Here is a 26612-nt window from a genome sequence, read left to right on the forward strand (position 1 = left end):
TGCATCACAGTATTAGGTTCAGTACACAAACCATTTCTAGAGACGCGCGTAACAGAAACGTGTACTTCGTCACCAAGCCCAGGCTTTCTCACTCAGATATCCCCTTAGACAACAGCCCCAGGTTCTCGGCTTCACCAACTACTGGGTCCTCCATGCTAGAACAGTATCTGGCCGACAAAAGCATTTGGCACAGAACTGGCAAATGCATGACTGAAGAATATGTACTTTCTTCTAAGTTTTAGATATACTGACATATTCTCCTATTAAGTTTCAAATTAGGATACATGTTAAAGTCATCTGGAAAAAGGAAAACGTACAGGGAAATATCTTTGCTTCCAGATTTCACAACTTTGCTACAGGTGGCTGTTACAGGTTGAATAGTATTCCTCCCCCTGGAAAAAAAGTTCTAACCTCTGGTACACCAAGAATGTGATGTTATTTGGAAACTGCGTCTTTGCAGGGGTAATTAGTTAAGATAAGGTCACAGATGAGAGGGTGGGTCCATAATCCAATATGACTGGTGTCCTGATAAGAAGAGAGCCAAATGAAGCCTGAGACACAAGGAGAAGGCAGTATGAAGGTAGAGGACTGGGGTGAGGATTGGGGTGATAAACACACAAGCCAAGGAACGTCAAAGATGGCCAGCAAACCACCAAAAGCTAAGAAGGATTTCCCTACTGGTTTCGGAGAGCATGGCCCCGCTGACATCTTGACATCCGTCTGCAGAACTGTGAGACAATAGATTTCTGTTGTTGTAAGCCACTCAGCTTGTGGTACACAGTGGCCTTGGCTTTGAATTTTTGCAAATAATGGGGGAGGAGGAAACGGTCACCTAAACATCATGACCTACAGGTTTTCAATGACTTTCCAGTTTGTTTTCTGATAATGGAAAATATTTTCAAGAACATGCCCAGTCAACACAGGAATGCTAGAAAAACAAACAAGGAAGGGCACACAGAAAAAACAAGTAGTTGAAATTTTAATAAGCCTAGGTACTGACATGAGAAATTTTAAAAGTTAGTGTTACAACATTGGTTTTCAAAGATTAACATTTACAATTACAGTAAAATTAAGTTTCACAAAGTTAAATTTTTTAACACCTCATTTCACTATGAATCTAACTCCTTACAATCCAGCAAAATGGTATTATTCATGGTTTGGTTTTTTTTTCCCCTGTTTTAAAGCACTGGTGTGCTTCTTAAGCAAAATATTAACATGGGACCCTAACATATAAAACAGAAAGTGAGGCTGTTCCAGTTAAAGGGGGGGGCTTTGAAAGGGATCTCACATTTCCCTAGGTGTCACCTCTTGAGACACACAGGGTATCCCAGAGTAAGCATACTCTGGGAGCCACGGTATTAAAATAGTAACAATAAACACTAAATAAGATTTCAAAGATAAAGAAAAACAAGGAAGTCCATTCAATATCCAACGCTTTTGAAGGCTCTGCTTTTCCACATGCTTTTCTTTGGTTTCATTGCTTTAGAAAATTGTCTGAACATTACTTGTTCGAATGGCAGCTGTGGTGTACTTCTGCACCCAGGAAACTTGCCACAGGACAGATGCTGCTGAATAGGATCCAGGAGCAATGACTTCTTAAAAACATTTGTTTAGGTAGTCCATTGTTCATACTACTAAAAATAAAATACTTCTCATAGACAAAGTCCCACAGCCAAGAGAGTGGTTGGGAAGATGAAGCATCACAATAAATCGAAAGGAGATTCTAAACAAATGTAGGGTCATGTGGCCTTAGCCAACAGGGCAGAAGAGGCAACAGGGGTCACACAATCCTGGCTGGGCTGTGGGGAGGCGGACCTCTGTGCACAGTGATAGTGATTCATGATAGGAAGGGTGCAGTCGGTGGACCCCAGTGGCCACAGAACCACAGGGAAGCACCTGCTTAAGGCTACATGTGGTAAGAGTTATTAATGACAAAAAAGGAAACCCATGAGACAGGTGGGCCTTCTGGTTAACTGGTTGAGCGTGCTCAGTAAGAACCTTCCTTTGGCAGTGTGTTCACGTCACAATCACTTCTACGGACTGCATGCGCTAATGGACTGTGTGTAACGTGCCGCAGTCTCTTCTAAGTGCTTTACAAACATTACTTATTTCAGCCTCACAACAACCCTACAAGGGAGGCACTCCCATTAGCTCCACTTTTGCAGATGAGAAAATAGGCACTGAGAGATACAGAAACTTGCCTGAGATCCCAAGACTTGGAAATGTTGATCCTGGATTCAAGGCCCTTTCAAGAGAAGGCAGGATGCCTTGGCTCGGAAGACAAACATGTCCTAGAGAAACCCCAGGAGCCGGCCTGAGTTAAAAAGGAGAAAACAGCCCCAGAATGATGCTCTGTGTGTTCATCACACTGTGAGGATAAGACCTCTAAACATCTTTTACCTCTAACAGGTTAAATATAAACTGTACACAGATGGACACAGCATTTCTTTCATTCTGAGTAAAGGTCCTTGGTAAATCTGGACTTGTTTTGAAATGTCTGAAGTCATACTATCATAGCTTGGCAGACCAGCTAAACCAACAAGAAGCCGATGCAGAAAGCACATGCTTCTCTATCACAGACTAGCATGGAAAAAACAGTAAATAAATATTAAGTTTAACATTAAAAAAGTGGTTTCAAATAAGGTTTAAGAATAACCTTGCACATTCCAGTTCATTACTTTATCATATTCTTGAATTCTTTGCTTTATGTGAGAAAGTTTATTCTTCAGATATTCACAGCGTTCTTTTTTTTCCAGAAATGTGGGATCCTGCAAAGGAAACACAACCAATATTTTCATTTCTAGTTTCCTCAGAGAAGAACACAGAAACTTATTATCACCTAGAAAATGACCCTTCATAGCAGATTTCTTGCAACAGATTTTAAAATCTTCCTAAGAAGAATAGCGGCTCCTTACATTTTTAAAGATGATTTTATTTTTTAGAATACTTTCCATTTCATAGCAAAACTGAGTGGGAAATACAGAAAGCTGTGAACAACTTTAACTTCAAGAGTTTAAAATATATTAAAGAGCAAATTAGTAGGTACAGAAAAGATTAACAGAAGCTCTCTCCGGCCTCTACTGTGCAATTAAGGATGGAATGAAAAATATAAAATGACTTTTTTTTTGAAGGAAATGTCAGTGAGAAGTCAGTGGCTCCTTTCTATAGGTTGCTAAAAACCAGGTTGTAACAGAATGTGTTCACGACAGAGAGGAGAAGAAAAGGCATTCAGGAGCCACTCCTGTTCTCTAGTAAGTAGCATCTGAAGAAATATTTAAAGAGAACTACTTTAGCTGAAAGAATCTAAGGTCTGTCAGCTGTCACCACTGTACGTGCATACGAATATACTCTGAAGAAGAAAATGGGTTTACTCACATTCTTTTTTTTCTTAAACTCTTCATGGATTCTTGAAATTCTCTCACGTTCCTAAAAATAATATATTGTACACTTGAATTAAAACACCTGCATTTACTCAAATCATATCTTAAGAATATCTAAGTACACTGGGGATTTGAACAGAAAATTATTTTTATCTAAGACTATAATGAAAGTATTCACACACTAAAATTCGATTCACTGGACAGAGATTAGAAGGCTTCCTGCCTGCCACACACATTGGAGTCTAGGGGTGAACAAGAGAGGAAGGCCCCGCCCGCATGAAACCAGCACTGAGTCCCAGGGCCACCACACAGCAGCTGTCTAGCCTGGGCAACCAGTTGGTCCCAGGACTCTGTTACCTTCCTGGCAACCCCAAGTTTCGGAGAAGGTTCACATATTTGAAATGACCCTGGTAAAGTGCTTGGTATGTAATAACCACATTACACACTGGGATTAAGAGGTTGAGACTATTTGACTTTCAAAAATAACTAAGTAAGGTTCCTTCTAACTAAAAATGTATTTATAACAAATACGAAATTTGTTAATGGACTGAACAGTCTATCCAAGGAGAACAGGTTACTAGGGCAATTTATCCATGTAAAACCTGTGCTTTAGAGTTGTCAGATACCATAAATCCAATAAGTAAAACAGGCAAAAAAATATTTGTAGTTCTAAAAGCTCTCCCTGAGAACATTTCTCATCACCCACCCACATTCTTTTTGCGACCTATTCTAATTCTTTCGTGCCTTTTGCAGGAGTGTCATTTGTGCTTTGATTGTTTGCCAGCATAGAGGTGACTGGCTAATTTAGTTGTCTCTGAAGAGGGCCTGGACTGGGAAGAAACTAACTGCTGGGGCCAGCGGTGTGGTGAGGGTGATGCAGGCTGAGATAAGAATGGCAAAACCTGGGGCGCCTGGCTGGCTCAGAGGGTTAAACCTCTGCCTTCAGCTCAGGTCAGGATCTCAGGGTCCTGGGGTCGAGTCCCGCATCGGGCTCTCTGCTCAGCAGGGAGCCTGCTTCCCCCTCTCTCTCTGCCTGCCTCTCTGCCTACTTGTGATCTCTCTCTGTCAAATAAATAAATAAAATCTTAAAAACAAACAAAAAAAAGAATGGCAAAACCTATCCTAGAGGCTGTCAGAAAAATGGAACTTTAGGGACACCTGGGTGGCTCAGTGGGTTAAAACCTCTGCCTTTGGCTCAGGTCATGATCCCAGGGTCCTGGGATGGAGCCCCAAGGGCTCTCTGCTCTGCGGGGAGCCTGCTTCCCCCTCTCTCTCTGCCTGCCTCTCTGCCTACTTGTGATCTCTCTCTCTCTGTTATATAAATAAGTAAAATCTTAAAAAAAAAAAAAAGACAAACGGAACTTTAGAAAGTGAGGATCAGATTATTTTGAGCAATATTCTTATTTTATAGGCATAGAAAAGTCATGTGATTCATTTTTCAAGGGCACACAAGCAGGTCTGTGAGAAAACCTATCGCTCCAAACCAGACCGCTGGGCTTTTGAACACCACTCTGGGGACCTGTCAGGAAACCCACAGGCCTTCCCTCTGACTCCCACCCACAGCAAAGCTCAGCCTGTGGCGGATGAGAAGTTAACATTTGTGATACAATTAATATTTCTACTTTAGATAGGGACTTGAGGAGACATGGAGACTAACAGTGGCCTTGTCATTTGGCTACTTACTTACCATGCTCTGTACAAACCACAGGAAACAACTACTGTTAATACTGTACAGAAATATCACGGGAGGACCCAGTCTCAGTTCCTACTATAATCAAGTCCTTCCCATCCATCAGGTGCAGACTCAATTGGCAGAGCCCTTGCCCATTCACACAAAGCCATAAACCAGAGCCCACTGGGTCCAGGCTCAAAGATGACATGACTAGACTGCTCAGCATCCTGTCTGTCAGCCAGCTTGCTCTTCCCAGCCTGTGCCGACACAGTCTCCAGAGGCCTGCTCAATCCTTCCTGCACTCCTTTGAGGGCCTATAAATTTGGGCATCCTTCTTGGACCTCTGGACCCTGTTTGTCTTTCAAATGGTACCAACTGATCCTTGACCTGCAATATTTGCGGGATTTTTCCTGGTACTGGCACCTCCTAGAAAACACCATTCCTTTGCTCCAGGAGTGGGAAAAGTTACTACTCCAGACATTTTGGCTTAGAGAGCTCATAATTATAACTGATTTAAATGTACACTTAATAGTCTGTGGTCAAAACATAGATGCCTAGTCCTTACGGATCACAGGAGCAGAATACACATATATAAAATATGTGTTAGTTATATATATACATTTCTTTTTTTTAAGATTTTATTTATTTATTTGACAGACAGAGATCACAAGTAGACAGAGAGGCAGGCAGAGAGAGAGAGGGAAGCAGGCTCCCTGCGGAGCAGAGAGCCCGATGCGGGACTCGATCCCAGGACCCTGAGATCATGACCTGAGCCGAAGGCAGCAGCTTAACCCACTGAGCCACCCAGGCGCCCCAGTTATATATATACATTAACTTGCTTGACATTTGTTAAAAATGCTGTGAGTTTTAAAAAATTTGAATTATAGGGGCGCCTGGGTGGCTCAGTCAGTTAAGCATCTGCCTTCGGCTCAGCTCATGATCCCGGGCTCCTGAGCTCTGCATCAGGCTCCCTGCTCAGTGGAAACCCTCTTTCTCCCTCTCCCTCTGCCTGCCATTCCCCCTGCTTATGTTCTCTCTGCGTGCCAAACAAAGAAATAAAAATCTTTATAAAAATTTTTGAATTATACAAATAATATCTTAGACTAATACACAGTCTTTTAAAAAGTTAGGATATTAGAGATAAATGTTCAGAGCATTACTCATAACAGACAAAAAGTGGAAAAAAACTGAAATGTTTATCAGGTGATAAGTTGATAAAGAAAATGTGGTACATACAATAAATATCACAGATAGGAATGAAACACTGAATCTTACTACAATATAAATGAACCTTAAAAGTGTTATGAAAAGCCAGATACAAAAGGCCACATATTATATCATTCCATTTATAGAAAATGTTCAAAATAAGGAACTCTATAGAGAAAGTACATTATTACTTGTCAGTGGTGGGAGAGGGGCAGGGATGGGGAATATGTACTGATGGGTATGGGGTTTCTTGCTGGAGTGATGACAATGTTCTGGAATTAGGGGGTACTAATGGTTATACAACTTTGCGAATGTACTAAAACCCTGTGAATTGTTCAGTCTAAAAGGATGAATTTTATGGCATGTGAATTGTGTCTCAATAAAAAATGTACATCTGGTATAAAGTGCTACAAATTATCAGGGCATCCTGATTTCAGAAATATTAAAATGCGACACCCTCCCCAACCCCCACCCAAACTCTAGAACCTTACGGAAAGTGACTTGAGTCCCTGGTGACTGCTGTGACTCTTCCCTAGCTCCCACTGTCATGATCCCGGTTATCCGTATAATGTGTGGATATGTGTGCCCAGCGGCTCAGATCTACTCTGTCGTTACGCACTGTGCTCTTTGGATCTGGGGTGCTCACGGCTTGGCTGTCACTTACCCCTGGAGAATCTGGAGAATGCATTAACCCTGGTTGCTCCCCTACACCCTGCTCATATCTTTGTGAATAAATCTTTTTCGAATTGTCTCAGTTTGAGTGTGCCATCAGTCTCCTTTAGGACCCTGATGGATTCAGTATGTATTTTAGGAAAATTTATTTTTTGCCTAAGAAAACAAAATGATTGTTTTATAACTGTTTAATAACTAAGAGCAGAAGATATGAAACTATATAATGTGAATTATAATCCTGACTAGTGCCCTTGAAGACCTCAAATGACTTTCTGAGACATAGACAGCAGATGCACATGGTGATTATGGCTGCCCCACATTCACGTGAAGGTCAGATTTTACCCTTCCTTCCTCAGGGCCCCTCCCAGGCAGCTGCAGGCACTGACCTGTTGGTTTTCTGAACAACGAGGCAATCTGCTCATCACTGCATCCAGCTCGTCGAACTTCCTCAAGACGGCCTGGACTTCTGCAGAGAGCTCTTTGTACTCTGAAAACTGGTCTTGGAACACAGCTTTGTAGCGTTCTCGTTCATCTTCCGTCTGAATCACAGGGTATTTTCTGATGGAAAAAATTAACCAACGCTGTGACTTTTTCATTGAAAACAGGCTGAACGGAAAATCAGCCTAGCTTATTCCCCACTGACCATGCCGTATCTTCAATTCAATATCCTACCTCTCCAGGAACAAACAACTGTTTAAATATAAATGTTGTCAAGCAAAGAGCATGACCTTGGAGACAAATGGGATTTCTCCATTTCTGCCTTGAAGAAGATTTTAAACAGACACTCACGCAACATAGTCAGGCATCACAATAGGTTTAGGGATGTGGCCTGCAGGGATGTGCCCACTCAGAAGTTCGGGTTTCATTTTTGTTGGTCTCAATTCTTTGACATTAACTTCTTGGTCTCTCTGTCTGTCACCACCAGTGGCCATATCACACTACAGTATGGGAGAAAAAGAGGATTTATTTGTAAATGGAGGTGGAGGAAGAGGAAAAAAAAACAACAACAACACATGAATTTATGTTAGAAGAAAATGGTGGGGAGAAGCAGGGGGAAGAAAAGTAGAAGCAGCAATTAACATTTCACTTGAGAACTGCATGTTTTATAGTCACAAAATTGTCTGAATGTCTTTGTAATAGCTAAGGGGAACCACACTGAGGTACAGGAGTGCATGACAGGTAAAACCATTGTGTGTATATTAAATGTGGATGATGAAATACTAAATGTAGGGTCTTAAGTACTTTATTTAGGTTGTATACCCCAACTATAAAACAATACAAACTGCAGGGCGCCTGGGTGGCTCAGCGGGTTAAGCCTCTGCCTTCAGCTCAGGTCATGGGATCAAGTCCCACACTGGGCTCCCTGCTTAGTAGAGAGCCTGCTTCTTCCTCTACCCCTTCCCCAGCTTGTGATCTCTCTCTCTCATTCTCCCTTTCAAATAAATAAATAAATAAAATCTTTAAAAAAAGAATACAAAATGTAGTTCAAAATAAGAAATTCGGGGGAAAATATGGAATAAGTCTACATAAATAGAAAGAGAAAAAATGCCCTGGGGAACTTGAGATGAATCAGCCACAAGTAGCCAACACTTAGGTTGGAAAGGGAGATGAGTTACATTGTTTTCACTGCCTGAAAAGGAAAGCAAGCAAATCCAGAGGAAAGGTGGTAAAGGCCTTTCAGCTATCCATGAACCATGAAGCTATCTGAACCTGAGGCTCCTTGTTTTAAGTCACCCTGGTTTCTCAACTGGAAAGTACTCAGAAGTCTTTAGCAAAAAATGGTACATTCAAAAGAGAAGTAGCACAAGATGAAATGACCTGGAGAGGAAGTAGCTCTGACATATGACGTAAGGAAGCAGGGGTGTCAATGTCCAGGGAAACCCACTCTGGAATGGGCAGGCTCACATGGACGTGCAGATTTAGGGGACCGTTGCATGGCCCCAGGGGGCAGGGCCCACCACACGGACCACAGTGGTGAGGTGAGTGAATGCCAGGAGAGGGGTTTCCATTTTCACGGGAACCAGCAAAGTTCAGAGAGGTGAAGTAAATTTTCTAGGGCATCAGAGCTTGGAAGTGGAAAAACCGCAATTAAAACCCTGAACTTTTGGGGGGGCACCTGGGTGGCTCAGTCTGTTAAACGTCTGATTCCTGATCACACAGCTGAGTCTTCATCTCAGGGTTATGAGTTCAAGCCCTGGCTTGGGGTCCACGATGGGCATGGAGCCTACTTAAAACAAACAGGGGCATCTGAGGGGCTCAGTCAGTTGAGGGTCTGCCTTTGGTTCAGGCTGTGATTTCGGGGTCCTGGAACTGAGTCCTCAGTTGGGCTCCCTGCTCAGTGGGGAGTCTGCTTCTCCCTTTGCCTCTGCCCCTCCCCTGCTCCAGCTCTGTCTCTCAAAAAACAAACAAAAAACAACAACAGAACTTTTCAGCTTATTGATGCTTTAAATGACTAGCAAGAGGAAGGTTTACTTAAATGCATACTGTTCAACCCTAAAGTGCCCTGCAATTCTGGTAGCTCCCTAGAAATGGTTGATTTTTCATTACAGCAGTCAGCACCCCCTCCACTGGGCCCCTGGGACTTTGGCATACACTTGTTGAATTAAACTTCCTGAACTAAACTGAGAGCAGCTCGGGAGGGCTCCCACTTGGCTGAAAACAAACTACAACACATTTTTTAAAAAAGATTTTGTTTATTTATTGGATAGAGAGAGAGATCACAAGTAGGCCAAGAGGCAGGCAGAGAGATGGGGAAGCATGCTCCCTGCTAAGCAGAGATCCCAGGACCATGAGACCCTGGGACCATGACCTGAGCTGAAGGCAGAGAACCCACTGAGCCACCCAGGCACCCCAACTACAACACGTTTTAAAACTTTGCTCTTTCTCTTGCCAGGCAGAGCTTTAAAATCCTTTTGTTCCCTGATTTCCCTATCTCTGAGGCTGTGTCTGAGGTGTGGCTTAAGATTACCTCATCCTAAAAATCACCAGCTTTTAACTCCCCAAAGAGCACAGACCACGCATTGGCATTGGCGGGTGAGGCAGCTAACCAACCCTGGGGGAGGGTTGTGCAGAGGAGAAGGGCTGCCCACAGCACCCAGGAGAAGGCTGGAAGTGGAACCAGACGGCCTTGGTGTAGGAGACATGCTGGCCACTGGGTCCCAAACAGCAAGGATCCAAGTAAGGAGCAGGAAACTCCCAAGGAAAGGAGACTAAGCAGGAGTATTTCAGGGAACACTTTCTGAGGTTAGTATTTATTCTCCTTTTTCTCCACTTTTTAGGAAGCCATTTCTTCAAATGAATGAATTCTTACCTGTTTGAATTGATAATGAATGACAGTATTAAAAAGAGGGGACAGGGACCCCTGGATGGCTCAGTCAGTTAAGCGTCTGCCTTCAGCTCAGGTCATGATCCTGGGCTTTTGGGACTGAGTCCCCAGGGGACTCAGTGGGGAGCCTAGTTCTCTCTTCCTCCCTCTCCCACACCCCATACCCTCGCTTTTATTCTCTCTCTCTCAAATAAACAAATAAAATCTTAAGAAAATGAGGCGAAACTTTTTTGGCTTAAATAAATGGATCTCTATTTCATGGTCTCCCTCTTTAGCTTCTAAATAGTTAACAACCCATTTGTCACACTGCTGTCTGAGGGGGACCCTGGCTGATGGAGCCGCTATGGATAACGCTGACCCTTCAGAGCTTAGCAGCAGCCCCAGGTGTCAAGCTCAGATTTCCGGGTCAAAATCATAAATTCTGCCCAGGTAGAATTTTTTTCCCTAGGTTAAATTTTTCAAGCAGGAAGTATTCATTTTCCTTACTTGCGCATCCCTAATTCAAAGATTCACTTTTTATTTAAAAAGGAAGCTTTAAGAAGTCAATATTTTCAGACTACTTCATCTGCTTTAAATTATTATTTTTTAAAGATTTTATTTATCCATTTAACAGACAGAGATCACAAGTAGGCAGAGAGGCAGGCAGAGAGAGAGGAAGAGAAGCAGGCTCTGCTGAGCAGAGAGCCCAACACGGGGCTGGATCCCAGGACCCTGAGATCATGACCTCAGCTGAAGGCAGAGGCTTTAATCCACTAAGCCCCCCAGGCGCCCCTAAATGTTTCTGTTTTTAACACTCTTAAAATTTTCTTTCACTGTATTTGGGTGAAGTTCACTGAACCTCACAGAACATCAATTCAGAAAACCTTACTGAGGAAAAAAAAATCTGAAACTACACTGAAGACAAATAATCAAAACCTCATTAGGCTCTTATTAGAAGGCTTTATTTGGCTCTAGCCCTGGGACACACCATTCTCAGTACTCCTGACTACAAACACAGGGCCCCAGGTTTCATAGGACCTTTCTTTGCTTCTAGTAAAAAAACTGAGTCTCTGTCAGCAAATAATAGAAAAGCTTTATTGTGAGGCAAAATAAAGTAATTAAACAATGGGGTAAGTAATGCTATGGTTACAAATTACTAAGCTTTTCAAATTAAAACATGCACTGATGAGGAGGGTCGGGGTAGGCATAATGGGTGAAGGTGAGGGGGAGGTCCCTTTCCAGTTAACTTATTCAAGGCGATGAAAGGCACAGCATAAGGAATATAGTCAATGTGACAGTGTTGTTTGGTGGCATATGGCAGCTACACTGTGGTGAGCACAGCGTACGTGTACAGAGAGGTTGAATCACTACATTGTACACCTGAAACTCTTTAACACTGTGTGTCAACTAACTTCAATTAAAAACTGCTTTAGACAAAAATGGACTTAATATGCTACCAAGTTAGAAATAGTGTGCAGGACGCCTGGGTGGCTCAGTCAGTTAAGCGTTTGCCTTCGGCTCAGGTCATGATCCCGGGGTTCTGGGATCAAGCTCCATATCAGTCTTCTTGCTCAGCGGGAGGCCTGCTTCTCCCTCTCCCACTCCCCATACTTGCGTTCCCTCTCTCACTGTCTTTCTCTGTCAAATTAATAAATAAAATCTTAAAAAAAAAAAAAAGTGTGCACTTGTCCAAATACTAAGTGTCTCCCTCTGAGCACACCATGCACTGATGCAGGGGCCGTGATCCCAAACCCACAATACCACCTTCAATGTTCAGGTTAGATTCTGACTTTTCTAGCTTGGAAAAAAACCTGTCCAGCACTTAGGGATTTATTAGAATTTGTTTCTGTCTCTGTCTGATCTTACTTTATGTCTGTATATTTCTTTTTAAAAAATGATCTTATTTGCTTTTCAAAAAGTGTATTTGTTAAAATACAAAATAAAAAGTTACAGCGTAGTATATAATTGCAAACAGGGGACAGGAAACTTACGTTCAGAGAGGGTAAGTAACTTCTTCAGAATCACAGAGCTAGTAGTAATAAAATTCAAATTTGCCTGATTCCAAGCTTTATTTTGTCTTCATCATACTACACTGCCTCTCCTGTGGTAGACTGCCAATTCTTCCCTACCAAGAACTGGGAAAGAAGCAAGTGAAAAATCAATGAGAAATTGGAGATCCAGCCTTTCCTAAAGGTTTCTAGTAGGTAAGTCTAATAGAGATTCTCTAGCTGAGTCACAGGATTCCCTCCCAGAGGTCTGCCTCTAGAATATACCTGAACGTGGATCCACTGTGATTCACTTCCCAGAGAAAGAGCCCTGTGAAACGGTGCCCTCTGCATTCAGCTCCCGTATCTTGAAAGAGTTTAAGTTAAAGGGATTGGTAGGATTTTCAAAGGATCCCTATGAATGGGGGTTCTAACTCCACTAAGATTTATTCCTGACTATTCCAGGACCTCTCCGGAGCCGGGAACCTACAACAGACTCCGGATATGCCCAGTACCAGCCTTCTAGGGCAGCCTGAAAGGGGTACCCTAGCACTTGCTGGCAGAGCTCCCTAATCCTGTCCTACCTGTACAGTCCACTTCAGCCACATTCTCACCAAACAATCATGCTGACTACCCTCACTGCATTCGGGGCAACTTCCCCAATTCAGCCAGGCCTTTCAGGTTGACTCTACTCTGTGCTTAAACAATTGGAAAATCCCATTACCTCAAAGGGAGTGGTGAAGAAGCCCATAAATTCCACCATGGCAAAGAATGACTACCATTGCCACATCATTGCCACATTGCAGCCCCATGAGACAATCCTGTCTCATGGACTGAACAATCAGCATCTGCAAAATGTACATCACTGTTAACCCCCACAAACAAACAGATTCTTAAGTCCCTGAGGATGATCAGAAACACACTTCCTAATGCTAGCACTCTGACTTGCTACCCCTGATATCAGAGTATGCTATCACCTGTTCCCACGACTGCCAACTTTTTTTTTTTTTTAAAGATTTTATTTATGTATCTGACAGACAGAGATCACAAGTAGTCAGAGGCAGGCAAAGAGAGAGGAAGAAGGGAAGCGGGGTCCCTGCTGAGCAGAGAGCAGACTCTGAGCTCGATCCTAGGACCCTGAGATCATGACCTGAGCCAAAGGCAGAGGCTTTAACCCACTGAGCCACCCAGATGACCCGTGAATTTCCTTATATAGAAGTTTTTAGACCCCCTTTCCATTATAAAACAGCTGTGTAACCCTGATCTATTTTCTACACTAAAGTCTTTTAAACTTGATATTTTCCATGCAGTGAGCATTATTTTAGGACTCTCACCAGGCTGTGATGCAGCCATGATGGTCATTCCTGGCCAGGATAGGGTTCATGAGTCTCCCCGTCAGTCCCTCTGAGGGAGCAGGATTTACAGAAGAGTTAAAGCAGTGCTGGCAATCTGGAATAAGAGTATTGGCAATAATTAGGCCAAACCACTCTCATGACTCCCAACTGGGAAGAGTGCTCTCTTCCTTTGGTCAAGGTCACTAACACTGGAAGGCAGCCCATAGGGTAAGTTAGGGAAGCTGCTCTTAAATCTCAGACAAAGGGCCAGTGTTATTAATTATTTAAGCATTAGCTCTACATTGCTTATGTCAATTTTATTTGAAGTATTTATTTAATTTGTTAAAAACTTAAACATTTTTGAATAGGTAATATGTATATACATGACATATAATTCAAACATCCAATAAGGTATATAATGAAAAGTAAGTCTCCCTCTCTCCTTGTCTTCCCAAAATTAGGCAGTGGCCCTCCTAAAGGTAACTACTATCTACCTAGCTATTCATCTATCTATGTAACAGTTTAAAAGTGAGCATCCATTTCGCTTACTGTGACTGTACCACTGAAATACACATCCTGAAAGCAATAATAAATAAATATTTAAAGCAAACAGACAGGGAATTAGGAAGTGAAAACAAAGTACAATAAAAGCAAATTAAGGGCACCTGGGTGGCTCAGTGGGTTAAAGCCACTGCCTTCGGCTCAGGTCATGATCTCGGGGTCCTGGGATCGAGTCCCGCATCGGGCTCTCTGCTCAGCAGGGAGCCTGCTTCCTCCTCTCTCTCTCTCTGCCTGCCTCTCTGCCTACTTGTGATCTCTCTCTGTCAAATAAATAAATAAAATCTTAAAAAAAAAAAAAAAAGCAAATTAAAAGCCACAGGCACAGAGTCATGTGTGTGACTAACTCTATGAAGAATGTTTCAAGTGCATAGGTTTATAGCACTCAGGTCCACGCTGCAAGAGGAACTCTTCAATATTCTGTAGACCAACCGATCCCAGCCTCATTTATCCCATGCCTGGTTAGTCAGGGCCGCTCAAGTATCTCATGATTCCTAAAGATTTATGGATCCTGGTAAGACGCAATGGCAGAATGCAATTCAGATGACTTTACATACATGTCAGAAGTAATTTAAGGCAACGGACCCACTAAAATCTGTGGCTAATTACAGATCCCAATTGCTTTGACCAGTAACAATGCTGAATTTGAGACATTATCATCCATAATCTGATTTCCCCAGAAGATAGCAGAGAACTCCAATCTCTCCTTTTTTTGAGAAATAAATCTTTTTTTTTTTTTAAGATTTTATTTATTTATTTGACAGAGAGAGAGAGAGAGAGGTCACAAGTAGGCAGAGAGGCAGGCAGAGAAAAGAGGGGAAAGCAGGCTCCCCGCTGAGCAGAGAACCTGATGTGGGGCTGGATCCCAACACCCTGAGACCATGACCTGAGCTGAAGGCAGAGGCTTAACCCACTGAGCCACCCAGGTGCCCGAGAAACAAATCTTTAAGCAACTTCAGTTTTAGGGTTCTTGCTTACTCTTTCACATATATACACACTCTACTAACACTCTGTGGTTTTTTTTTTTTTTTTTCCCACAAGATTTGTAAGCTCCTGGGAAATGGAGATGATGTACCTTGTAGTATCCATATCACTAGCCTGCAATCTAATTGGGACATGTTTGTTCAATGAATGAATGATAACACTGATGTATTAATCACAATCCCTTGGACAAAGTGTCATTTGTCCACTTCAGAAATCCCTTACTTTACTGCGAACAGAACATTTTCATATTATATTTGTGTTAAAGAGAATAATGTTTAAAAAAACCTATAAAAGGTATTTTCAAAATGCATGCACTTAAAGGATTTGTATAAATTAGCAACTCAATTAAAAAGTAGAAGGGGGAGGGGGGTGCCTGGGTGGCTCAGTGGGTTAAGCCCCTGCCTTCCGCTCAGGTCACCATCTCAGGGTCCTGGGATTGAGCCCCGCATCGGGCTCTCTGCTCGGTGGGGAACCTGCTTCCCCTCCCTCTCTGCCTGCCTCTCTGCCTACTTGTGATCTCTGTCAAATAAATAAATAGAATCTTTTAAAAAAATTTAAAAAAAGAAAAAAGACAGGATACGAAGAGTAAACAGGGAAGGAAAAGCAAACATAACATGTGAAAAATGGTCAGTCTCACTCCTTAAAAGACAAATGCAAATTATAACTACCTTAGACACCATTTTTCACCTATCAGGTTGACAGATATCAACAATTTTCCTAACACTGTGTTGGTCAAGGTGTGAGGAAGACTATAGTGCTCCTGGGAGTGGAACTTGGTAAAACTACCATTGGGCAACCAGGCAGTCAAAATAAAAAAGAGCATCCATACAATGCAGTACTATACAGTTATAAAAAGAGAATGCAGAAGTTCTTTATGTACCAATAAGGAAATGTCTTAGAAATGTATTGTTTTTTTTTTCCAATTTATTTATTTTCAGAAAAACAGTATTCATTATTTTTTCACCACACCCAGTGCTCCATGCAAGCTGTGCCCTCTATAATACCCACCACCTGGTACCCCAACCTCCCACCCCCCCGCCACTTCAAACCCCTCAGATTGTTTTTCAGAGTCCATAGTCTCTCATGGTTCATCTCTCCTTTAGAAATGTATTGTTAAGAGAAGAAAATAAGGGGCATAACAGTGGGTATGGTATGCCAGCATTTGTGTGAAAGGAGGAGTAAAGTAAGTGTGTGTGTGTGTGTACACATTTCATATACAGATAATATAAAAACATGTCTAAAAGGAAACACAAGGCACTGATAACAATGGTTCCTTCCAAGTGGGAGAGCTGGGAAGCTGAGGCATGAGGTATGAGAGAAGATATTGAGAGAAGACATTTAGTTTTGAACCAAGTACATACACTCCCTTCACAAAGAAACAAATCCAAAGGCTGGATTCTCAACTTCTTGCTTAGAAATAATGCTCAATATCTTTAAAAAAGGACTTTTCAATGAGATAAAATTATGATTATTAAAATATATTAAGTTTTTACATATATGCTATTAAATATAATAACAGCATCTCATTTAATTCTCTTGGCAAATGTGAGGTAGGAATCAATTTTTTTTTAAGAGTCAAAAAAATTTTAGGGGCACCTGGGTGGCTCAGTGGGTTAAGCCTCTGCCTTCGGCTAAGGTCATGATCCCAGGGTCCTGGGATCAAGCCCCGCATCAGGCTCTCTGCTCTGCAGGGAGCCTGCTTCCTCCTCTCTCTCTGCCTGCCTCTCTGCCTACTTGTGATCTCTGTCAGAGAAATAAAGAAAAAATCTTAAAAAAAATTTTTTTTATTTTTTTTTAGGAATCAATTATTATTCCAACTTTACAGATGAACAAATGAAGGCATGGAAAAGTAAATATCTTGACTACTGCCATGATGTTAGTCAATTCCGGAATAGGAATTTTCTTCTTGCCACAACAGCATTTAGCATCCGATAGCAAGGTGAGAAAAAGAACAGCAAAGAACTTTGAAAAGAACTTTGGGGGCACCTGGGTGGCTCAGTGGGTTAAGCCTCTGCCTTCAGTTCAGGTCATGATCTCAGGGTCCTGGGATCAAGCCCCGCATCAGGCTCTCTGCTCAGCGGGGAGCTTGCTTCCCCTCCCTCTCTGCCTGCCTCTCTGCCTACTGTGTTCTCTCTCTGTCAAATAAATTAAATTAAATTAAATTAAATTAAATTAAAAAAAAACGAAAAGAAAAGAACTTTGAAAAGACTAAAGAAAGTTTGAGAGAATCCCCTGGGCTTAAAAAATTTTAACTTAATTTTTTAAATTATTTTAATTTCATTTGTAATTTAATTTTAAACATAAGAAGAAATGGCTGTTCACTTGCATAATCTTTTTTTTTTTAAAGATTTTATTTATTTATTTGACAGAGAGAGATCACAAATAGGCAGAGAGGCAGGCAGAGAGAGAGAGAGGAGGAAGCAGGCTCCCTGCTGAGCAGAGAGCCCAATGTGGGACTCGATCCCGGGACCCCGAGATCATGACCTGAGCCGAAGGCAGCGGCTTAACCCACTGAGCCACCCAGGTGCCCTGTTCACTTGCATAATCTTAACTAACAAAATGAAAAGAAGCTAAAAAAATGATAGCACTTACAGTTTTGCCAACATACACCATGCGCACATCTAATTTGATCCTTTCATTATGAGAAAAAAGCTGAAAGTTGAACTAGATATTCAGTTAGGAACTCAATGTAATAGATACACTTTCACAGACAGAGGATCTACTCTGTAGGTAACAGGTAATATAGAAAACATTTAACAAGCTAGACATAAAATACAATGTGAACTTTATTCTTACCATTTTCCTTTTGGATGGCAATGATGGCTCACTGACCTAGAATAAAAAAGAGTGAAAATAATTTTTCAGAGAGGTGTGAGTCTACTTTGTAAATATTTTCATCCATTTGTATTTATAGCCCAATCTCAATTTCACAGACTTGGATTCTCTACTTGACAGATGTTCCCTGCTCATCTGGGTGACTTTGGATGGGCTAGCGAAGAAGCAGAGGAGGTGGGTTAACTGTACCTCCCTGTCTGTCAGGAACACACAGTTAGAGGTACAGACCTAATACAGACTATTAGGTAAATTGCACTGAATTACCTAGAAGTTTTAATTCATCCTTGGCTCCCACTACCCTGTGCAATTAAATAATTTAAACTGTTACAGGTATAAAATTAATAGAAAAAACCCACAGGCCATTAAAGCCGCTAACTCTTAAGAAGTTACAGCAACTGGGACACCTGGGTGGCTCAGTCGTAAAGCCTCTGCCTTCGGCTCAGGTCATGATCCCAGGGTCCTGGGATCGGGCCCCACATCGGGCTCCCTGCTCAGCGGAAAGCCTGCTTCTCCCTCTCCCATTCCCCCTGCTTGTGTTCCCCCTCATGCTGTGTCTCTCTCTGTCAAATAAGTCAATGAAATCTTTAAAAAAAAAAAAAAAGTTACAGCAACAGACAAAGTGGCACAACCTCCTACATGAGAACTAATTCAAGTCTAATCAACCAACATAAAAAGTCTTACGGGGGGCACCTGGGTGGCTCAGTCAGTTAAGTGTCTGCCTTTGGCTCAGATCACAATCCCAGGGTCCTGGGATCCAGCACCACATCAAGCTCCTTGTTCACAGGAAGCCTGCTTCCCCCTATCCTCCCTGCTTGTGCTCTCTCTTGCTTGCTCTCTCTCCCCCAAAAAAGGAAAAAAAAAGTCTTATGGAAACAAGTTTTGAGAATGGAGACAGAAATGAATGTTTTATGTTGATAACTATAGTCACACTCATGTAGAATTTTGAAATGATGTTAAGAAGTCTGTTGACAGGCGCCAGGGTGCCTCAATACGTTTAGCATCTGCCTTCAGCTCAGGTCATGATCCCAGGATCCTGGGATCAAGGCTCACATTGAGCCCCTTCCTTGGCAGGGAGCCTGCTTCTCCTTCTCCCTCTGCCTGTTGCTCTCCCTGTTTGTGCGCTCTCTCTCTCTCACTCTGTCAAGTCAAAAATAAAATATTTAAAAAAAAATAAGTTTGCTGTTATTAGACTTACATAAAATCATGAAGAAGTGTGTTTCACTATCCACACTTCACACTGATTAAAATTTGAAATTATTTTGTATACACTGATGTAAATTTAAGAAATATGCTTAATGTGTTGAGATAAATTTTTAGAAATAACGAATCTATGTGGAGTTCTAATAAGATTAATATATTTTGTGATGGGCGCCTGGGTGGCTCAGTGGGTTAAGCCGCTGCCTTCGGCTCAGGTCATGATCTCAGGGCCCTGGGATCGAGTCCTGCATCAGGCTCTCTGCTCAGCAGGGAGCCTGCTTCCCTCTCTCTCTCTCTGCCTGCCTCTCTGTCTACTTGTGATTTCTCTCTGTCAAATAAATAAATAAAAAAATCTTTAAAAAAAAATATATATATATTTTGTGATGAGAGAATATGGATCACAATGAAACATGTTGAGGTTCTTCATATAAAACATGAGGTAGCTGTTACAAAATTAATGCAGCTTTTTGTTGTTATATGTAAGACTGTACAAAAGATTAAACACAAAATGTACAGGTGAGTAAATAAATAGGTTACTGAGTAAATAAGAGCAGGATTTCATTTTAACCTAGATTTGCCCATATATATAGTATTTGCAATTATATAGTATCTAGGAAATCTTTGAAAGTGGGAAAAGAGGGCACCTGTGTGGATCAGGCAATTAAGCATCTGCCTTCTACTCAGGTCATGATCCCAGGAACTTGGGATCAAATCTCGCATCAGGCTTTCTGCTCTGCACAGAGTCTACTTCTCTCTCTACCCTCCCCATGTTCATGTTCTCTATCTCACTCTCTCTCTCAAATAAATAAAAAATCTTTTTTTTAAAATTTTTTTAAAATAAAAAATATTAAGAAAAAAGTGGGAAAAAAATGCATAATAAGTTGACTCAAAATTAAGAAAAAATTAATAAGACATTGTTGGTAGCATAGGTAATTTTACTACACACTCTCCTTAAAAGAAAACAAAACATTAGCTCATTTCAGGGTATAATGAAGCTAAAGGAACACACTCTAATATTTTTGCTACTGTTCAAATAAAATAATTTTAAATATGGCTTTTATATAATCTTATCCTCCAGGCATCATTATCATTATTATTATTAGTCCTCCTTCTCCTCCTTCTTCTGTTTAATTAGTTAAATCCTGGAAATAAAAACAAGCGCCAGGCTCCCATTCTAATTTGGGAACACTCATCTTCCCAAAATAAGAATGAAACATCAAAATGCCTGGGCAAGTTTTCAGAGTATGTTCATTACAACTCAGCCTCTCGATACTTAAAAAAACCAAATGTGGTTCACTGTATTCTTACATGACTTTATTTAAGTCACTGGAGGAAAGTGCCACTCATCATAACTTATAAATGAGCACTTTCCACCTAACACCTAAAAGTTTTTTTTTTTTTTTTTTTTAAAGATTTTATTTATTTATTTGTCAGAGAGAGAGGGAGAGTGAGTGAGCACAGGCAGGCAGAGAGGCAGGCAGAGAGAGAAGCAGGCTCCCTGCCGAGCAAGGAGCCCGATGTGGGACTCGATCCCAGGACGCTGGGATCATGACCTGAGCCGAAGGCAGCTGCTTACCCAACTGAGCCACCCAGGCGTCCCTAAAAGTTTTGTTTTTTTATTGAGCTTTACCACACTAAAGAATCAACCCTGTTCTCAAACTTACTTTAATGACAAGAGAGTCATTGTACTGAAAATGGTATTATTTGTTACAGAAATTTTCCCCGTAAACATCACAGACATAGCACAGCCAACAAACTATATACCGTGTTCCCCATCGTATGCCCACTCGCAATGTTACACATCAGTGACATATCTCACCAAAAGCAGGTCGGATACTGAGCCAGGACTTTCGAATTTTGGATTATTTAAAAAACAAAAATGGCTTTTTAAAAATCCTTGTTTTGACAAGTGTACGTATTTAACAAGAAAATAACCAAAAAAAAAATTGAAAAATGAATGAAGGATGGTGAAATTCCTTACCTCCTGATGTTCCATCCACTCCCTGTGTCTCCGAGCTGCCTCGTGCCTCCACAACTTTAGGCAAACCAAAGCACTAATGAGATAAACGATCATGGTGACAAACAGGAAGATCATGGCTGCTATCTGCCCTCCTTCCACGCGGCAGAACACAGCATTCATTGGAGTATTAAATAACGGATAGTAGCAGAGTCCACCTCGGTTGGTATCATTCACATAGACTATGGCTGCAGCCATATACAAAATAAACAAGGCAACGTTAATTCCAAATTCAGTTAGAGGCCACCAATTAGAATCCAAAAGAATGGTCCGATAATACATGGACATGCCGAGAACCAGAATAATAACGGTGGCGATCCAAGCTAATCCAGCGACCACGAGTACAAAAGGGGTTTTGGGGCCACTGTAATAATAGCCCCCATATGTGCTGCCCAGGCCACCAATGCCTCCCATGCCATAGGGCTGTGAATATCCAAACAGGTTATACCACTCGCTGTCCTTGTAAATGTAAGCTGTGACACAAGCAAAGACGCCAGCTCCCAAAAGCAGCTCCACCACACCCAGAATTCGCAGCAGGCCGGCCCACGACTTCATGTAGGAATACCTCAGGTTATACTCTTCCACCTTCTCACTGTACGTTTGGGCTGTCTGTGTGTGTCGGCTGAGGGAACTGTAGGGATCGTGGTGAAACATGGCCTCAGCCTCTTTCTGGGAATTAAAGGTTCCTTCTGACCCTCCGCAAGGATCTTTGCAGGAGTTGAGGAGTGAGCGGTGGTTTGGTCTTGCTGGAGAGGCTGGAGGTGAACACTGCACTCCATCCGAGATGTATCTGATGTCAGACACTGGCTTATCCCATCCTAGGTCCTTTTTCTTCCCTCTGAAGAAGTTCTTCCAGGACTCAGGGACAAAGCGCCTTACGGGTTTGAGATCTGGGGCTATAGCCGGTTCCTCTGTGTCACTTGAGTAGAAGTCGGGGCCGAATGGTGGCTGTAACGGGAGAGGGGGTGGTGGCAAGGGATCAGCGCTCACAGCCAGCTCACTGTCACGAAGAGTCTGGAGGGTTTCTATGGTGCCGTCGTGATAGGGTGAGTCCCTATCTCTTGGGACTTCATCATAATGTCTGTCCCGATTCCTGAACCTTCCATCATTGGACGACATTTGTGACTTTTATACCTGTGGCCAAGAAGTTAAAATTATCACTTATGCCTAGCTATTTATTCCTTAAATGATCCTGATTTTGTTCACTTAATGGCAGATGATCATATTTAGGAAACCAATATGATCATGTCTAATTATCATGATATGTAAAAAGGATAATAGATATATTTTAAACATATACAATGTATTAGTCAGGGGTAACATCATCATTCTATATGATTTTAAGGGCAATCAAAATTAAAATCTTAGTTCTGAATTAAAATATTTCTAAGTCTAATTTACCTATGAGCCTTTTAAACAACAAAGTGTAGAAACCATATAAAAGCTAAATTTTAATAATACAGGATACCAACAGATCCCAAGCAGAACTCTTTTCTCAAATGCCTAAATCAAAATATTTAGTAGTTTGAGCATACCGAAGTTTGATGTGTCAGCAAATACTCTTCATTCATTACCTCAAATCTCCTTGGAATGGCCTGGGAGAAGCAGCTCTATTAAATACAGGGACTGAAGAGCCCCTTTCTTTCTCGAATCAGGGAAGTTAGTTTAGGGAAAATCGCTTCTTCCACTCTAAAATATTAATTATTGATACTCAGTTTTAAAAACTGAAATCTCAGAGGGGAAAAAAAAAATCACTGATGGTTAAGATTCCCCAGAAGTACAACACAGAGCAACCATGTGTATCACGTGTAGCACTCTTTCCAGAGGGGCCACCTAAAGGTGATTTGCTGTTGCCATAGCAACACTCAAACAGTATCTCAGAGGTTTGATCCACCTAAAAAACAAAGCAGACAAAAAGCACTTTTACTAAACCTGTGGACTTCCTTCACGAAATCAGTGACCTACATGTACACACAAAAAAGGATACTATTCGCTAATATAACTACTAGGTTTAAGGACAATGAATTTCTCCCTCTCATTGCTTATAAGCAAGTATTTACTGAAAACTAACTGGACATACAGTACTATACTTGGCACTATGAAGCTCTCAGAGTTTAAATAGAGAATCCCACTTCTGTAGTGTTGAACCATTTAGAAGTTCCTTAGGCTTTGGGTGTTTTGTTTTGTTTTGCTTTTAAATTGAGAGAGAAAGAGAGCAGAAGGAGAGAGAGAATCTTAAGCAGACTCCATGCCCAGTGTGAGTCTGATGAGGGGCTCGAGCTCATGACCCTGAGATCATGACCTGAGCGGGATGCTTAATCAACCGAGCCACACAGGTACCCTCCTAAGGCTTTGCTTTATTTCATTTTGTAAAATGGAGACCTATCCGTTCAACAAATATTTACCAAACATCTGCTATCACCAGGTATGCTAAAAGTGTATCAGTGAAAAAAAAAAAACAAACAACTGAGGGGCGCCTGGGTGGCTCAGTGGGTTAAAGCCTCTGCCTTTGGCTCAGGTCATGATCCCAGGGTCCTGGGATTGAGCCCCCGCATCAGGCTCTCTGCTCAGCAGGGAGCCTGCTTCCTCTCCCTGTCTGCCTCCCTGCCTACTTGGGATCTCTGTCTGTCAAATAAATAAATAAAATCTTTATTTATTTTTTTTTTAAATTTTATTTATTTATTTGATAGAGATCCCAAGTAGGCAGAGAGGCAGGCAGAGAGAGAGAGGAGGAAGCAGGCTCCCTGCTGAGCAGAGAGCCCGATGTGGGACTTGATCCCAGGACCCTGAGATCATGACCTGAGCCGAAGGCAGCGGCTTAACCCACTGAGCCACCCAGGTGCCCATAAATAAAATCTTTAAAAAAAAAAAAAACCCAACAACTGAAATCTTAAGTTCATGGAACTTAAGTCTCAATGGGGGGGGATGACAGATGACAGATTAGGGAAATGAAATACACTGGGTGCTAAGGAACAAAGTTAAGAAAGGTGATAAGGAGCTCTCTGCCACAGGGTGTTACAATTTTACATAGAATGACCTGAGAAGCCTTCATAGAGAATGTATCATCTGAACATAGAAATGAAGGAGGGTAGAGGAGGAAGCCAGATAGGTTATCAGGGGAAGCGGTCCAGTGCAAAAGCCTTGAGGCAGGAGTGCCTGGCAAGTTCAAGAACTATTAAGTCATGGAGGCAAAGGTGGCCGCAGAGTGAGTGAGAGGGTAAGCAGCAGAATTAAGTCCATCTGAATTATTAGGGCCTTGAGAACCACGGGAAAGGATTTTGGCTTTTACCAGGAGTGAGAGGAGAAGCGCATGAAACATTCTGAGTAGAGCAGTAACAAGATCTGACATGTTTTAATAGGATCACTCTGGACACCAAGTCGAGAGTACACTCCAGGTGACAAGGAAGAAAACAGGGAGATTGGCTAAGATGCCACTGACTGAATCCAGTGGATCATGGCGGTAGCAATGGAAATAGAAAGAAGTCAGATTTTTTAATACAAGGAATTAAAATTTTTTTATTATAGAAAATTTCAAACATAATAAAAAGTGAAAAGAATATTATCATGAACCCTATGTATACCCATCAACCAACTTCAATAATTATCCATTGATGACCGATCCTGTTTCGTCTATCCCTCCTGCCAACAGATTACTCTGAAGCAAATCTAAGACATCAGATAGTTTCATATGCAACATTTCTCCACCCCTCCAAACTGGAGAAAGCCCTGGGGATATGCAGCCTGAAGAGTTTTAGATACCCATTAGAAATCCAGGTGGAGAGGAGCAGTAGGCAGTGTACACACAGAAGGATAAGTACCACCATAGACTAGTCATCCACGGAATGGGTGAAAATGTAGAGAGTTCTAAATTTCTGGGTTTTCTAGTGGGGTATCCCAATTTAGAGAATTAACTGCTAGTTCCAGCATGGTGCCCAGTGCAAAGTAGGATATAAATGACAGCAATTAGCAGTTATTTTTGTCTCTGTCATTTATCTCATCTGTGTCTAAAAACATTGATTTTACTTTTTAAAAGACTTTAAATTTACTTGACAGAGACAGAGACAGCCGGCGTACACGTAGGGGGAGCCGAAAGCAGGAGGAGAGGCGGAAGCAGTTTCCCTCAGTCCCAGGACCTTGGGCTCTGAAGGCAGAGCCTTAACCCACAGCCACGCAGGCGCCCCCTGTGTCTAAAAACATTTCAATTCTAGAAATGCCCTGTACTATTGCTGTTTCTAAATATATTTTCTTAAGAAAAGTCGAAGCAAAAGCACAGAAATAACTGCAGCAAGTTCTACATAACTCAATATCCCAATGCTTAATTTAACACACTGGTAAGAACGTGTGCTTCACTGAAATGGGTTTATATTCACCTGTGTGAAGTGGCTCATTTAAATCAGAACACCTTATCGACGTTTACATAATAAAAATAATTTTTACATAAAAAGCAAAAAATAAACGTGGGGAATCATGGAATAACAAAAGACGTGATTTTAGAAGGGCACGGCCGGCGGTATTCGCCGACGTCGTGGTTACTAGCTACGCCTCGCGTCTCTCTCAGGGCGCCACTGGTAGCCCTCTTGGATTCAGCACGCTGAGGCACAGAGGGTCTTTGTTTTGGACAAGCCCCGGACTCTGGCTCCCTTCCGTAGGCGCACACAGCTCTGAAAGCCATAGCGGGGGGAGGATACGTGGTTTCCCCCAGGAAAGTGACACGGGAACCGAACTTGTCGCCTTTACAAAAACCTGAAGCATCGCTTTCAAGTATTGCTGGGCCCACGAGATGTTGCTGGGCTTCGTGGGAGCTGGGAAAGGCCCGAGGGTTTTAAGTTAACCCACGCGTGAGTGACAAGGGACACCGAGCACGGGCGCTGGGGTCGCTCCCGAGCCTGCCGCTCGCCATCCGGTCCGCTAGTCTCTCTTACTCCCCGGGACTGCCCACCCCCGGGACCGCTCGGTCTGCGCGTTCGACAGAAAATCCACTCTCGGTCAGTCAAGACGACGCCCCAAAGCGGCCGGAACTAAGTCCGCGCGCAGATCGGGATCAGAGGATCCCGGCGCCGGGGAAGGGCGTCCGCTGGACGCGTCTCGCCGCGCACCTGTGTCCCCTGAATGAACGGGCTGGCTGAGCGGCCCTCCTGACGCGCAGGCCTAGCGCTCCCCGGCGCCCTCACCTCTCTCTCTGCGTCTCCGTCCGGCCTCGGCTGCAGGTTATGGCGGGGCTGAGTGGCGAGCGCCGCGGGCCCGGGCGCGCGCCGAGGGGCCCAAGGCCTCTCCTTCCCCAGCCGCGCACCTGTCGGGGGGGGGGCGGGGGCGGGGGCGGGCCCCTCCCCGTCCGCCGCCGCCTCACGAGGGCCCCACCCCTCGGGCCCACTCACCTGCGCGGCTGCCGGGAAGAGCGCGCACGCCGCCCACCGCAAGGAAAGCCCGCTCAGCTCCCGGGGCGGGGCCGAGCCAAGTTTGCCCCGCCC

At 42.6% G+C, this 26612-nt stretch overlaps 1 protein-coding gene across 5 annotated transcripts; it reads right to left on the reverse strand.

Annotated features, from left to right (window-relative positions):
- Positions 1 to 962: 962 nt before the first annotated feature.
- Positions 963 to 26604, reverse strand: MARVELD2 (MARVEL domain containing 2). 5 transcript variants are annotated; one of them, XM_044267646.1, is made up of 8 exons: positions 26520 to 26539; positions 22680 to 23038; positions 21109 to 22278; positions 17892 to 17927; positions 7720 to 7868; positions 7317 to 7488; positions 3376 to 3426; positions 963 to 2768 (listed from the first exon to the last, which is right to left on the reverse strand). In XM_044267646.1, the coding sequence occupies exons 3-8, from the start codon at positions 22261 to 22263 to the stop codon at positions 2646 to 2648; spliced, it is 1686 nt and encodes a 561-aa protein (XP_044123581.1). In that variant the 5' UTR covers positions 22264 to 22278; positions 22680 to 23038; positions 26520 to 26539; the 3' UTR covers positions 963 to 2645. The 5 variants fall into 5 exon arrangements, with proteins under 5 accessions (XP_044123581.1, XP_044123573.1, XP_044123564.1 ...); XM_044267638.1 differs by lacking the exon at positions 26520 to 26539 and adding an exon at positions 26316 to 26385 and having other exon boundaries at positions 22719 to 23038; XM_044267629.1 differs by lacking the exon at positions 26520 to 26539 and adding an exon at positions 26316 to 26385.
- Positions 26605 to 26612: the final 8 nt, after the last annotated feature.

The sequence above is a fragment of the Neovison vison genome, chromosome 1, assembly GCF_020171115.1.
Source record: "Neovison vison isolate M4711 chromosome 1, ASM_NN_V1, whole genome shotgun sequence".
In the NCBI taxonomy this organism is placed as follows: Eukaryota; Metazoa; Chordata; class Mammalia; order Carnivora; family Mustelidae; genus Neogale; species Neogale vison.